The sequence below is a fragment of the Bufo bufo genome, chromosome 4, assembly GCF_905171765.1.
Source record: "Bufo bufo chromosome 4, aBufBuf1.1, whole genome shotgun sequence".
Lineage (NCBI taxonomy): Eukaryota > Metazoa > Chordata > Amphibia > Anura > Bufonidae > Bufo > Bufo bufo.
In genome coordinates this window covers 333,224,144-333,239,233 of record NC_053392.1, presented here as the reverse complement: position 1 = coordinate 333,239,233, position 15,090 = coordinate 333,224,144, and the positions used below count along the sequence as shown (strand labels likewise).

General features: G+C 42.8%; 1 protein-coding gene across 1 annotated transcript in view; it reads right to left on the bottom strand.

The window, feature by feature from the left end:
• Nucleotides 1–3,626: 3,626 nt before the first annotated feature.
• QRSL1 (glutaminyl-tRNA amidotransferase subunit QRSL1) overlaps nucleotides 3,627–15,090 on the bottom strand; it is a 50,572-nt gene continuing 39,108 nt past the window's right edge. The window contains exons 10-11 of the mRNA XM_040428826.1: nucleotides 11,296–11,501; nucleotides 3,627–4,135 (exon numbers count right to left, since the gene is read on the bottom strand). Coding sequence (XP_040284760.1) covers nucleotides 3,924–4,135; nucleotides 11,296–11,501 — 418 coding nt within the window. The 3' untranslated portion in view covers nucleotides 3,627–3,923. The remainder of the gene's footprint in view (nucleotides 4,136–11,295; nucleotides 11,502–15,090) is intronic.

The following is a 15,090-nucleotide window of genomic DNA, read 5'->3' as shown; positions in this document are numbered from 1 at the left end:
TCCCTCTTAGTGACAGTGGTGCGGACTAGCGATCCCACCGGCCCGTTCACTATCTAGGGCTCATTTTAAGGAAAGCCAGGGCTTAGGCACGTGATCGCCGCACGGGTGAGGAACCCATCTAGGGACGTCAGGGCAGTCAGTTGCCAGCCGCAAGGTGAGTTAGGGGTCACCACCTTTCCCTCTCCCTTGGGCAGGGCTTTCCCTTTTTCCTCCCTGTGCATGACGCCGGTCATTACATTATATCTGGCCCTTATTTTGTGTAGGTAAAAAAATGGCCTGTCTTTGGAAGTGGCAGGATTGAAGGTGTCGGTCCTCCAACAACAGCAGCAATTACAACTGACCGCAAGCCCAGCGGTTGCTACTGGTAACCAGGTTGTTGCGGAACCCAAGGTCCCTCTCCCTGACAAGATTTTCTGGGGGAAGGGACAAGTTTTTGACATTCCGTGAGGCCTGTAAATTATATTTTAAACTGCGCCCTTACTCCTCTGGTAATGAAGAACAGCGGGTGGGGGTTGTTATTTCCCTGCTGCAGCGGGACCCGCAGTCCTGTGCGTTCTCTTTACCTACTGATTCCCAGGCTCTTCGGTCAGTGGATGAGTTTTTCGGGGCCTTGGGTCTCCTATATGACGACCCTGACCGAGTCGCACTGGCTGAATCAAGATTACGGAGACTCTTACAAGGAGAGCGGCCGGTAGAGGAGTATTGCTCTGAATTCCGTAAGTGGGCTACGGATACCCAATGGAACGACCCGGCTCTCAGGAGTCAGTTCTGCTCTGGGTTATCCGAAAGGGTTAAGGATGCGCTTGCATTATATGAGACCCCCTTTTCCCTTGATGCGGTTATGTCCCTTTCTATCCGAATAGATAGACGCCTTAGGGACAGGTTGAAAAAACCGGAGCAATTGGTAACCCCTCCCAAGCAGCAGTTAGTCTGTACGGACTTAGACGAGCCTATGCAGCTAGGAGGAACTACTCTCCTGAGGCTCGCCGTAGGCGTGGGGTTTGTTTTTTTTGTGGGGAGAGGGGTCATTTCATTAATGTCTGTCCTTCTTTCCTCAGAAACAAAAGACCGTCGGAAAACTACTAACCCCAGGCTGTGTGGAGGATGTCAGCCGGGGGGTATACGTTTCCTCCATACGTACATCGCAATTTGTGTTGCCAGCGGTTTTTGTTTTTGGTGATAAGACGGAGACTATTTCTTTCTTTCTAGACAGTGGAGCAGGGGTAAATTTGATAGATGCCCATTTTGCCCGCACTATGGGTTTGTCTCTCTGTACGCTACAGAGACCTATTCCCATATTCGCTATTGATTCTGCTCCTCTGTCTTAGAGAAACCTCACCCACATTGTTCATAATTTACACCTTCGGGTAGGGGACCACCATAACGAGATGCTTTCATGTTATGTTCTGGAGGGGCTTCCCACTCCGGTAGTGCTGGGTCTTCCCTGGTTGGTAGCGCACAATCCAGTGGTGGATTGGCAGGCCAGGGAGATATTGGAGTGGAGTGAGCAGTGCAGAGAAAATTGCTTAAATAGCAATTGCTTAGTCGCCTCCATAACTACCCTACCTACATTTATTTCGGATTTTGAGGATGTTTTTTCTGAAAAGGGTTGTCAGAAGTTACCACCTCATCGTCCTTATGATTGCCCGGTTAACCTTATTCCCGGCGCAAAATTACCCAAGACCAGGTTATATAATCTTTCGGGTCCAGAGAGACAAGCCATGAAAGATTATATCTCCAAGAGCTTGGCTAAGGGACACATCAGACCCTCTTCTTCACCCGTGGCTGCAGGGTTTTTCTTCGTTAAAAAGAAAGATGGGGGCCTGCGTCCTTGCCTAGATTTTCGCGAATTAAATCGGATAACCATCCGAGACCCATACCCTCTCCCTCTCATTCCTGACCTGTTTAACCAGATTGCGGGTGCTAGGTGGTTCTCCAAACTTGATCTTAGGGGGGCCTACAATCTGATTCGTATTAAGGAGGGGGATGAGTGGAAGACAGCTTTTAACACCCCTGAGGGGCATTATGAAAATCTAGTTATGCCTTTCGGTCTGACCAATGTTCCTGCCGTCTTTCAACATTTCGTTAGTGACATTTTTAGTCCTCTAATCGGCAGGTTTGTGGTAATATACCTAGATAATATTTTAATTTATTTGTCTGATCTGAGAACACATGAGGTGCATGTCAGACAGGTACTGCAGGTCCTACGGACGAATGAATTATATGCTAAAATTGAAAAATGTGTCTTCGCCGTTCAGGAGATACAATTCCTAGGTTATTTTTTATCTACTTCAGGTTTCCGTATGGATCCTAGGAAGGTCCAGGCAATTTTAGATTGGGATCTTCCTGAGAACCTCAAAGCACTACAACGGTTCTTGGGCTTCGCGAATTTCTATAGGAAATTCATTAAAAATGATTCACTTATTGTAAAACCCCTTACTGACATGACTAGGAAGGGGACTGATTTTTCTAAATGGTCTGACGCCGCTAAAGTTGCTTTTTCCTCTCTAAAACAGAGGTTTACCTCAGCACCTGTACTAGTCCAACCTGATGTCTCTCAGCCTTTTATTGTTGAAGTCGATGCGTCAGAGGTGGGAGTGGGGGCGGTGCTGTCTCAGGGTCAGTCTCCTGGCAAATGGCGTCCTTGTGCTTTCTTTTCTAAAAAACTATCTGCAGCAGAAAAGAACTAGGATATTGTCAATAGGGAACTATTAGCTATTAAACTTGCATTTGAGGAGTGGCGTCACTTTTTGACACTTTTGTCTGGAAAATATAGTGCAGTTTTTTTCTAAAGTGCCGAGAAAAAGGGCGTGGCTGTAGCTGGGGTAGACTTCACTTTCTGGCACACAGCAGGGCAGAGATGCGCCTGATTTGTTAAGACTGGATCCGCCAGTCCTGATATATCTCCCCCAATGACTTTTTTGCGACTCCAGATTTATCTTAAAGGGGTTGTCTTACTTTGGCAAATGGCATGTATCATGTAGAGGAAGTTAATACAAGCCATTTACTAATGTATTGTTATTATCCATATTGCCTCCTTTGCTAGCTAGACTAATTTTTCCATCACATTATACACTTCTCGTTTCCACGGTTACGACCACCCTGCAATCCAGCATCGATGGCCGTGCTTGCACACTATAAGAAAAAACAATGGCCTATGTGTGCTCCGATGGTACGGGCCACCAGAAAGGCTGCCACTTTTTTCTATAGTGTGCTAGCACGGCCACTGATGTGGGATGGCAGGGTGGTCATAACCATGAAAACGAAAAGTGTATAATGTGATGGAAAAATGAGTCCAGCCAGCAAAGGAAGCAATATGGACAATCACAATACATTAGTAAGTGCCTTGTATTAACTTTCTCTACATGATAAATGCCACTTACTGAAGTGAGACAACCCCTTTAATGATAAATCTGGTGTGAAACTCATGAACATAGCTAACCACGCCCACTTTTCCATCCATATTTCAAAACTGGAGCGTGTGGTGTAAAGATTTTTGCACAAATTCAAGTCCAAAACATTTTTGAAAACTTTTTGAAGCCAGAATTCTGGAGTGAGGGCCTGTGTCTCCTAACTGATTGTTCTACTACCTCTTGCCTGGCACAGTTGTTATTTGCATGGTGAGGAATCTCTGTGGACAGTGGCAACACTCCAACAGGAACAGATTCTGAGCTTGCAGAACGAAGCTGTAAATGTCCTAAATGTAAAAGGTGGCTCCTGGATTGATGCAGAAGCTTTCTGCAAGGTCAAGTGGTAAGATATATTTAATTTACCAAGATAACGCAGCTCACAATTTTCACCCCGTCTACACAGCACATCTTGCAGGTAATACACTATGACAGTATTTTTTATGTCAAAGTAATCTGAATAGCAGTAACAAGATTCATGTAGTTCCACAGTTTTAACCTCATACTTTTTATTGACTACAGTGAAGAAGCCGATTTACTATGTCTCTTAACTAAGTGTCCATTTTCACGATTTTTATGAAACATTAAGGGGCAGAAGTCAGTTTGTTTTTCAAACCATTTGGCGACGCTGAGAAGCTGTTGTTCACAAAAGGCCTGTCCAATGAACTGAAGGCCAAGTGGCAGTCCTCGACTGGAAATGCCTGCAGGAACGGTTATTGCAGGAACACCTTTAGAGAGAGAAAAAAAATACGTTGAAGCAATACAGTTAAAGGGGATGTCCCAGGAAAAATATTCTAAATTTTTCAAACCAGTACCTGTATCTGAATAATGTAATGAAATGCATGTAATGAAAACTGTAGGATAGTTCCTGGTTATTCAATATAATTTTTTCTGCTGTTTGTTCTTTTGCTCATTGCTCTGTCCATATCACTGAGGTGAATGCACATGCTCAGTTCCATCCTTCAACTGCCACCAGTTGTATCCTCTGTTAGAAGCGGTGACAGTTACAAGACACTCCCCGATGCAAAGCTGACCTGCCAGCTTGAAATGTCTGATTTTAAATTTTTACATCAATGATGGTATAAAGCTAAATATAACAAATAGTACAACAGATTCCCCCATGCTTTAAAAAATATTGTCAGTTGTGTCAGCAACAAACGGGCAATGTTTAATACAGCAGTGAGGTCTGTATGTCCATGTAGAACATGGACCTAACGGCTCAAGGAGACAATAGTCTACAGGGGTGTCCAGTCTACATGGTCCAAAATAGGCCATACTCTAAGTAAAAAATGGTGAATAGCACCACTTCTCTCTATGGGTCCTTGTGCTATCTGCCTGCATTCTGTTGTGCACACAAGATAGCACATGGGCAAAAAAATACAGCTTGGCCCATCTCATACATTGGTGGCATATTGCTAGGATATGCCACGAATGTCTGATAGGTGCAGGTCCCACCTCTGAGATCCACACCTACCATATTTTTAGAACGGAGGCCGCTCAGTGGAGTACAGCGGACAGCGCATGGGCACCTATTCATTTCTGTGGGAGTGCCAAAACTAACTGCCCACTGGCTCAGCTATTTTTTATTTATTTATTGTACAAAGAAATAGTTAATATCATTCTAATTACCGTATAATAAAATGTTACCAAATTACAAATATTGCATATCTTGTCATTATTCTCAAAAATACAAATCATAGTTGTTGAGTACAAAAAAGAAAAAGTGCAATAGATACACACAGTAATAACTCCCCCCCCCCCCCCCCCCACCCCACCCCACCCCAACTTTCTTGCAGAGAGACGAACTTTCTAGCCCATATTAGAAAAACATTATGTTGTGATGCTTGGCGAGCATAATATAACACTATATATACCTTTAAATAAGTATCTAGTCCAAAATGTCAAGACGAAACAGCTATTCCTATTTAATTTATGACAATAATAGAATCCGAGGCGGCACAGTTACATAGGCAATCCACCTGAAATAGCGTAGCACAGCTTGACACTCGTAGTAGGCTGATGTGGATCTACACACTAGCGGTGGTGCACAGCTACGTAAAGTGAGGAGGTAGTCACAATCGCAATGAAAAGAAGGGAATAAGTAGCGGCACTCACCAGTGTGTTGTAGCAAACAGGTAACTTTATTCCGACAAAGGATAAGGCAGTGGGCAGACAATTAAGACACGCATATTAAGAAGAGCGACGGCAGCGACGGCCGTTTCGCGCTGGTAAGCGCCTCCTCAGGCTCTGCCGACGCAGAGCCTGAGGAAGCGCTTACCAGCGCGAAACAGCCGTCGCTTTTCTTAATATGCGTGTCTAAGAATTGTCTGCCCACTGCCTTATCCTTTGTCGGAATAAAGTTACCTGTTTGCTACAACACACTGGTGAGTGCCGCTACTTATTCCCTTCTTTTCATTCCTATTTAATTTAGGTTAGGGTTCGCCTCAACTCACAATACTTGCCCTAGTGCAGAAAGTTGACCCCTCAAGCAATCTCTCGCCAATGCCTGTGGTGCCAAACCAGGGACTTCAAGCCACCCCCTCCAAATAGTTAGGAATTTGGCTAGGCATCTTCTTTTCAAATATATTCCTCTTTCCTATCTCAGTATGTTGTTAATTCTACTAATAAATTCCCGTTTAGTGGGTGGGTTCTGTTCTAGCTAATGTTTAGCTATTAATATTCTAGCTTAAAATGGTAGTCTTTGTATACTTAACATTATTCCACTATCACCATTTATCACATCCATAGTATGCATACTCTCGAATCACTCAATAGCTGTATTTGGGTTGTCTGGGCAATTATCTTCAAAACTTCTTTCCAATATGGTCCTAACTCAGGACATTATTAGAACATATGCATCAAAGAAGCCTCCTCCATCTCACATTGGGGACAGCATGAGTTCGGTTGTATACCTATCTTGTGTAGAAATACAGGGGTTTTGTATACTCTGTGTTTCAAATACAATTGGGAGAGACGCTGGGCTTCACTAAGTGTCAAGCTAGGAGTTAATGCGAGGACATTATCCCACTGCTCCTGCGTAATAGTCCCAACATCACGTTCCCATTTATCTTTGATAGGTAGACAGCACGATGTAGTTTTGTCAAACAGATGCCTATAGATCATAGAGATAAATCCCTTAGAACTGCCACTGCGCATTATCAGAGGGGATGGTGACATTGATACGCCTTCCTTGAACTGCGCCTGGTACGCATGCCTCAATTGTAAGAATTGAAAAAACACAGTATGCGGAAGAGCAAATTCCTGTTGTAGGTGTGCAAACGATTTCATAACACCTTCCTTCTGAATTTGATGAAGTGAGAAAATACCCTCATCTTCCCACGGAGAAAACCCTTCTAACCTAAATATCTCAGGCAACCGTGCGTTACGCCATAAAGGCGTATTATCATATAGACCCTGGACACCAACCAAGTCCAAGTCCTTAAATTTAGACCAAATTTTTGCTATTAGTGATATTGGATGTAGGTAGTTTCCCCAATCGCAAAGCATCTTTAAGTGAGTCTAATAGGTGAGGGAGAAGAGTTTCCTGATAACATTTAAAGAATTCAGTCGGCAGACCATCAGAGCCCTGGGCCTTCTCGTTAGGAAAAGACCCAAGAGCCACTCTAAGTTCCTACATTTTTAAGGGCTCATCCAGATATCGGGCTGATTCTGGTGACAGCATTGGTATAGGTATATTGGCAAGATAGGACTTAAGGTCCCTAGCTTTCTTGTTTAGTTTTGAAGTGTATAACTCCTTGTAATATCTATAAAACTCATTAAGGATAACCGAGTCATCTGTAGAGTGGAATCCTTCTTTAGTTCTAATAGACATTATTCTGGATGGGCCCTCCTGCCAGCAGACCACTCTGGCCAGTAAACTGCCCACACAGGAAAAACGGTTTGTTGTCTGCAGTATTGGTCAGATGTTCCTTCAATTTATCCTGTGCCTCCCTCCACACAGACTTTCTCTGCATGGATGGGTCCCGTATATAAGCAGCCTCAGAGTCTTTCACCTCCCGCTGCAAAGAGTTTGAAAGTTCCCTACTTTTATTTTTCTGCCTTAATTTTTTTTGTATGTATAAGCCCCGGACATAGGCTTTCATGGTGTCCCAGATCGTCCCCATAGCTGCTGAACCTACATTAGAGAGAAAAAATTATCTGATCTGCTCTGTCAGGAGTTTCCCCTCATCCAATTGCTGGATCCAGAATGGATTAAGTTTCCAGAGAGAGGGTCCACCACGTTCCCCGCCCCTCACCAGATGCATTTCCAGTCGGATAGGGGAGTGGTCTGATAGACTACGTGGTAGGTATTGTATACCGGAGATAAATGATGAAGCCTCCAAGGACCCAATAGGCAAATCTATTCTAGAGAGAGAGTTATAAGATGTTGAAAAACAGGACTACTCGCGTGTATCTGGATATCGGATTCTCCACAGATCATGAAGATCCAGTTCGCGCAATAGCTTTGCCAATGAGGTCTCCGGGGTACCCGTTAGAGTGGAGTCCTGATGAAATTTATCCAGGGAGGGGTCCAAATACTTTAATTGTACTTTATATATAGAGCAATATTAGCAAACATATCTCCCATCAGGATCGATCTCTGAAGAGTAGCATTCAAAAGGCAAAGCCTTGTGTACCAGAATGTTAACCCTTCTAGCATGTGAAGAATAGGTGGAATGATAGGCATGCGAGATCTAGAGCTTACTAAGTAGTCTGTGAGAGTGCTTAGACAGATGTGTTTCTATGAGACACAATATGGCTGGTTGGTGCTGTTGCATAGCCATAAAAACTGCCTGACACTTTGTGGCATCACCCATGCCTCTAACATTCCAGACTATGACCTGAGTCTTACCAGCCATATTTTAGAAAAGAATAGATATATGTAGGATATTTACGACCATATGGATTATTCTCTATCCAGTGGCCAGCTAAACAAAAAGGTATGTCGTCTCTCCGCAAAGTCCCCCCCAGTACAAAAAATATAACAAAAAAGAACTCCAATAAATAAACTTTCCTTTCGTCCCAAAAAGGGGACATGGAGCACAAAAGTTTTCTGTAGCCGATAAACAAGAAGAGGAGGCACCAGGGACCCGCCCCCAGGTGCACTATGAACATAAGGGTATCTTTTAAACATAGTACCCCGAGCAGCAACAATTCTAATGTAACAAGCGGCTTTTTGGTCATGTAATATAGAGATATAAAAAGGAAGCAGATAACTAATCAAGAAGAGTGACGGCTAGGGACATCAGTCTGCTCATTATAACTGACCATCTGGCAATATATCTTAACTAAAAGAGGAGAGTAGTGTCATGCAGAGTGAAGTACATGGATGCCAAATTACTCATCGTTATACTATGGCGACCGCTGTGATGTCCTCATTGACAGACCCCTTCTTCATATTTAGATCCCATGTTGAGCCAGTCCCAGAAGAATCACAGAGGGAGCTCTCATGTAGGTCCATCCAGCGGGTGGCATCTTCAGGCGATTCAAAGAAGTGAATCTTTCCGCCAGCGACTACACGTAGCTTGGAAGGATAGAGCATAGAGTACTGCACATTTTTCATTCTTAGGTGTTTTTTAACATCCAGAAATTTTGCCCGTCTTCTTTGGACCTCCGCCGAGAAGTCCAGAAAAATTGATATCTTATTGCCATGGATAGTTAGATCCGCATGATCTCTTGCATTGCGGAGAATAATGTCCCAGTCTTGAAAATGCAGGATCCTAAGCAGAATTGGTGTGGGGGGTGCCCCTGGTGGTGGGGGCCAGAATGGCACCCTATGTGCCCGTTCAATTGCAAAATAACGGAGACAGGGAATTTTGACCAAACTTATCCTTGAACCACTCCTTAAAGAATAGCGTACCATTAACCCCTTCTACATTTTCCGGTACTCCTACCAAGCGAAGATTATTACGGCGTGATCTGTTCTCCAAATCCTAAATTTTATTTATAAGAAGGGTGATGTTGTGTATAACCTTGGCCAGGTCCCGTTTTACAGGGGGTACTTGATCTTCCAAAAGACCCACTCTTTCCTCCACCCCAGCAACACGCTTATTAACTTTTCTTACGTCTTGCCGGATAAAAGATACACTTTCTTGAAGGGACGCCATAGATGTATTTAGGGTCATTAATGCAGAGATGCAGCTTTGTACTGCCAGAAATATATCTTTAATTGTAGGCTCTGAGTCTTGTGGCAGAGCATGTATAGATAACTGACTGTGTCAAGGGCTGTGCAAGTGAAGCTTCACGAGCTCCCCCTTCATCAACTCCCGCCTCTTCCACGTGGGGTCCGCCATCTTGGCGATCGCATTTTCCCCTGGAGACATACATATGAGGGCGTATTTCTGTTCCCTCTATCTTCCCCTGCTGTCCTAATTGTTCCAGGCGGGCTGCCACGTCCGCTGACCTAGTTGACGCGGCGGCGCCATGTTGCTTAGCCGGAGTTGGACCCGCACCCTCCCGATCTTTCTTTGTCGTGCAGGTCATGGCTGAAAACACTTGTGGGGCACTTGTCCACCGTCTCCGACCTCCTTCCTGTTGATTCGGAGACTCCAGCCCCAGGATGCCTGAGGATATTGTTAGTTGCCGCTCCGGAGCTCAAGGCGCACGTCTCCTCACATTGCCAGCCAGGCCACGCCCCCCGGCTCAGCTATTTTTAGAAGTCCCATAGAAATAAATGGGAAGCACACTGTGCAAAGGCGGCCACCGCTCCATTCACTTCTTTGGGGCTGATAGAAATAGCTAAGTCAGCGCTTGGCTATTTTCAGCAGTCTTAGGCCTCATGCACACGACCGTTTTGTTTTTTGCGGTCCGCAAATCGTGGATCTGCAAAACACGGATGGCGTCCGTGTGCGTTCCGCAATTTGTGGAACGGCACGGACAGCCTTTAATATAACTGCCTATTCTTGTCCGCAAGGCGCGTACAAGTATAGGACAGGTTATATATTTTTTGCGGGGCCACGGAACGGAGCAACGGATGCGGACAGCACACGGAGTGCTGTCCGCATCTTTTGCGGCCCCGATGAAGTGAATGGGTCCGCATCTGAGCCGCCAAAACTGCGGCTCGGATGCGGACCAAAACAACGGCCGTGTGCATGAGGCCTTATAGTTATGAATGGAGGGTAGCCGTGCATGAGCAGTCTGCTCTCCTTCACTTTGCGGGCTCCGGTCTAGAAAAAGGGGTGGGGCCCAGAGGTTTAAAACATCAGTGCTACAGCTGTAGGGTTTAATTCACATCTGCGTTGAAGATTCTGTTAAAAAAGTTGTGCTATTTAGCCCAGTAAAATGCTGGTTCCTTTATGGATATGCAAGGCGACGTTTGTTTCAGTCATAAGACAGATCCAGTGCTGCAGTTTTTTTTTAGCTTTTCTATTCCTAGTAAGGAGCAGAAAAATTGAAAAAAACAACGCAGATCTGAATGTACCCTAAATCATGTGTACCTAAACCACATTATCACAGCTTGAAACTCACTTCATATGAGGGATATTAATGAACTGTGTAAAAATACCATGCATATGGTATTCAAGGCCATTCTTAAAGGGTTTGTCTGAGATAATTAAAAGTTATGGACAAGCCCCTGAAAAGGTCTGAAATAAATAAATAAACAAAACAAAAAACAATGCTATACTTACCTCTTTCTCCACTGCCGTTCTGGTCTTCCTGCAATTGCTTGTCTACAGACTGCAGTGGTGACATGCAGGTATATGGTACGTGACTGCTGCAAGCAATCACTGTCCTCAGTGGTATACTGCTGAGGACAGTAATTGGCTTCTCTGGTGACGTGCCACATAACTTCATGACACTGCCGCAGTCTGTAAACAAACAGCGGCAGGAAGACTAGAATATTCGGTGGCTTCTCTGAGATTTTTAAATCTTCTTAAAAAATGCTTACCAGCCATGTTGGCACACTGTGTAAACACATCCTCCTGGGCACTGCGAGTTCTGTTATCCTCTTGGATGAACTCTAAGTAGGGAGTTGCATCTCCTAGCGTGGTTGGAGTAAGTAAGACATCTACACCAGATTTGAAGACATTCACAAAGTCATCTGCTATCAAACGTCGCACTTTCTGAGCCTTCAGAAAATACTTTTCATAGTTTCTGAAACAAAACGAAAAAAACTTAGTAAGGAGATTGTCTGTAAAATAAGCCAAGATGCTATGAGCAATAAAGCATAAAGACAATGTGCAAGTGAAACTGCACAGAAGGTAGATGTGCCATGAGCACAACATATTTAAAGGCTGCAGAGAAACATATCACTATTTTTCTTAGATTAAGGTACACGCCAGGAGAAAAAAGGCAATACAATGACCACCAATAATCTCCAATATAATATACAGAGAAAATATAAAAAATAAAAAATCTATATTTTATTAGACATGAAATCAGAACAATAATAAACTGGTGTAGACGAGGGCAAGTTACTGCTACAGAATGGAAAGCAAACCAATAGGACATAGGACTATATAAATACTGACTGATACAGGAACAGTAGTTGTATAGTACCACTTCAATAAATAAAGTGAAGCTAAAATACCCCCAAAGCTTAAAGTACGGAGAGACTCCTGACAAAGCCAGCTCGGTGGCGAAACAAGCGCCGAGGATTTCGGTGTCTGTACCAATTGGACTAGACACATCTCATTATGGGTATACTTTGAAGACTTTATCTATGCGGTTCACATATTTGTGCCACGTAGGAACATCCATTTTTTGGTTCCCCTTTATTTCAGTGAGATTGCCACTAACTGGAGGGGCCGGTTAAACTCTAGCACTGCTATATATTTTCATATATTAATATATATATTCCATCTACCGTTTGGTGCCAATAGGAGTCTCTCCGTACGATAAGCTTTGGGGGTATTTTAGCTTCACTTTATTTATTGAAGTGGTACTATACAACTACTGTTCGGTATTAGTCACTATTTATATAGTCCTATGTCCTATTGGTTTGCTTTCCATTCTGTAGCAGTAACGTGTGGCTATACTAACTTGCCCTTTTCTTCACCAGTTTATTATTGTTATGATTTCATGTCTAATAAAATATCAATTTTTTAAAAATACTTTCTCTGTATAGTCTATTGGGGATTATTGGCGGTTATTGTAGGTTTATTATTGACAGTAGCTGGGCCCCTGTGTAAGCTTGTTATGTGCTTGTTACTTTTTGGTAATGGATTTATAGCTAATTTTTACCCTGATGATGTGGTGCACGACTCAAAGAACACCAACGACGTGGATTGCCCCTTCACAAGACATAACATATTGGATCAGTACTTCCTGGAGTGTTCCTTTAAGGGGTCATGGGACCTAGCCTTGTTGAGCTAGGTATAATAAAGGGGTATTCTGTCCCGGGGACTGCACATGCTGTAAAAAAAAATAACAGACCTTATACTCGCTGACCCCCAGCAGCTTCCATTTTGATGGTGCCAGGATCCCCACTGTGCCCACTTCCTGCTTCGGTTCTCAACACAAGGACTCCCCCAGTGACTGGCAAAGCAGCAGTCACAGTCGTGTTGAGAACAGGAGCAGGAAGTGGAAGGCAGTGGGAACCTCGGCACCATTGGAATGGCAGCAGAAGAGGATCTGTGAGGACAGTTTAAGTTCTGCTATTTTCTTAGATCATGTGCAGCCCCTGGGACAGAAGTATATATAGTATATTAATATACAAAGGTAAATGCAGCCCTGCCATTAACCTTTTTTGTAAACTGAAATATGAGCACTGAGCCAAGACAATGGAGAAAATATGATACATAAATCTTCTGCATGAAACTAGTGAATTTAAAAACAGATACATTGTATCAGCTTACCTATTGTTACATAACAAAAATTCAATTTCCTCATTAGGTAGCTGTAGATATGTATTAAAGGGGATGTGTCATCAGAAAATGACCTATTTATTAAAGGGGACATATCCCCATCTTCACCCCTCCAGCCCTGCTGATATGAGCATCCGAGCATTTCATGCTCCGATGCTCTCCTTTGCCCAGCGCTGAATCGCACAGGGCAAAAGCTTTTTTTAGGAGATCCGGTGACTTACCGGGCTCTCCATAGGAACTGCTAGGCAGAGGCTTCCACCCAGCAATGAGGAGAAGATGGGGATATGTCCAACCCCTTTAAATCACATTTTTATGTTTAATATATTTTTTAAGAATTTTTGCTGATGTTATTTTAAATTTTCCATTTAAATATCTAGATTTAAACAAAAACCAAAAATCCTGCAGTTTTTGCACTGGCCACCAAGCCTAATAATAGGCGCCACTTCTTGGCCTGTACAGATCACTTTACTGCAGTTATATATTATTCTAATCCAGTCTGCAATGATAAGGAGATATCCCTTCTGTGTATAATTAAGACAGGGCCCTCCATTCACAATAGGTTATTATCAAAGCTTATCTATTCTTTCCTTATACAATGGCCTCTGCAAAGGTCACAGATCATTCCTAGAAAAATCTTCTATATAAGTTAATAGTCCCCTCCTGACCACTGTGTCTATGGACTATGGGGCTGAAGAAAAAGACTCCAGCGCAATTTGGATTACCTCGATTTCTTTTTATTGTATAGTTACTGCGGCTTGTTAAGAATTTTTTTTAATGCTTTGTAAATGTTGTTAAGAACAACCCCCATAATCAAGTTCAGAAAACAGAAATCAGATTAGAAAAAAAGCATATGTGTTACGATCTCGTTTTATCTGGCAGATAAAATGTTGGTGACGCATTTAAGTTGCAGCTAGAAGTGGTGAACAGCCCGTTTAGTTTGGCCATTTCCCTGACATGAAAAGATTGTGAGGCTTCATGTAACTGACGCAACCATATCAGATTATTTTTTTTGGCCGTTTTTTTTAACACAATTTATGTTTATGTGGAGCCCGAGTGTAACTCTAATGAATGAACAGGTTCTTCCAAGTCTTAGGTCAGACAAAACAGCACAGCTGACCTATCAAATGTCTTTTCCTCTCTCCTCTCTTCCCCTCATTCACTAACAGGATGAGTGACTGGAACAGGATTCCTCCTCTACCCCTCTCACTGCTGTAGCTTCTCCCTGTCTTGTAAATATGGTTCAATGCAGAGGGATTTTTTAGGGGAGATGGAAGATATATGAACATTTATATAAGAAGCCACTTTCCCCTATTTGAGATAAATTAAAGACTTTTAGATTCATAAGTGCTACTGATTTATGTAAAAAAACAACTTATTTTAGTAATGACTGGTTTTCGTTTTATCATTGAGTGTGTTATATGTCTTTTGATTCCAAATGAACAGTATATTCTGAAACAGAAATAACTAATTATTAGATAATATTCATAATCTATTGTTCCCAAAAGACAATAAATCTGCTAATCACCAGTTTTGTCCTTGTTAATTCCTGATTTTTCCGGTAAGTCAATGTACATCATTAGAGAAAGAAACCATTACAAGGACTTGGGTACAAAAGATGCTTATGTCTGAACAGTGTGTGATGCATTTTAGTATGCAAGTCATATTTTTGGTACTGCAGAATATTTACCTACATTTCTAAAAACATAGTGCTACAAAATGTCGGTTTAGCCCTGGCATTAATGAATATTTTAAATATGGAAGACAATATTTACACCTTACTGATACGATTTGCCCAAGGTCTGAAGCTGAATTACTGGGAGATTCTGATGACCATTTGTCAGGTGCATGGTATGGTCTCATATCACTGTATGCATCAA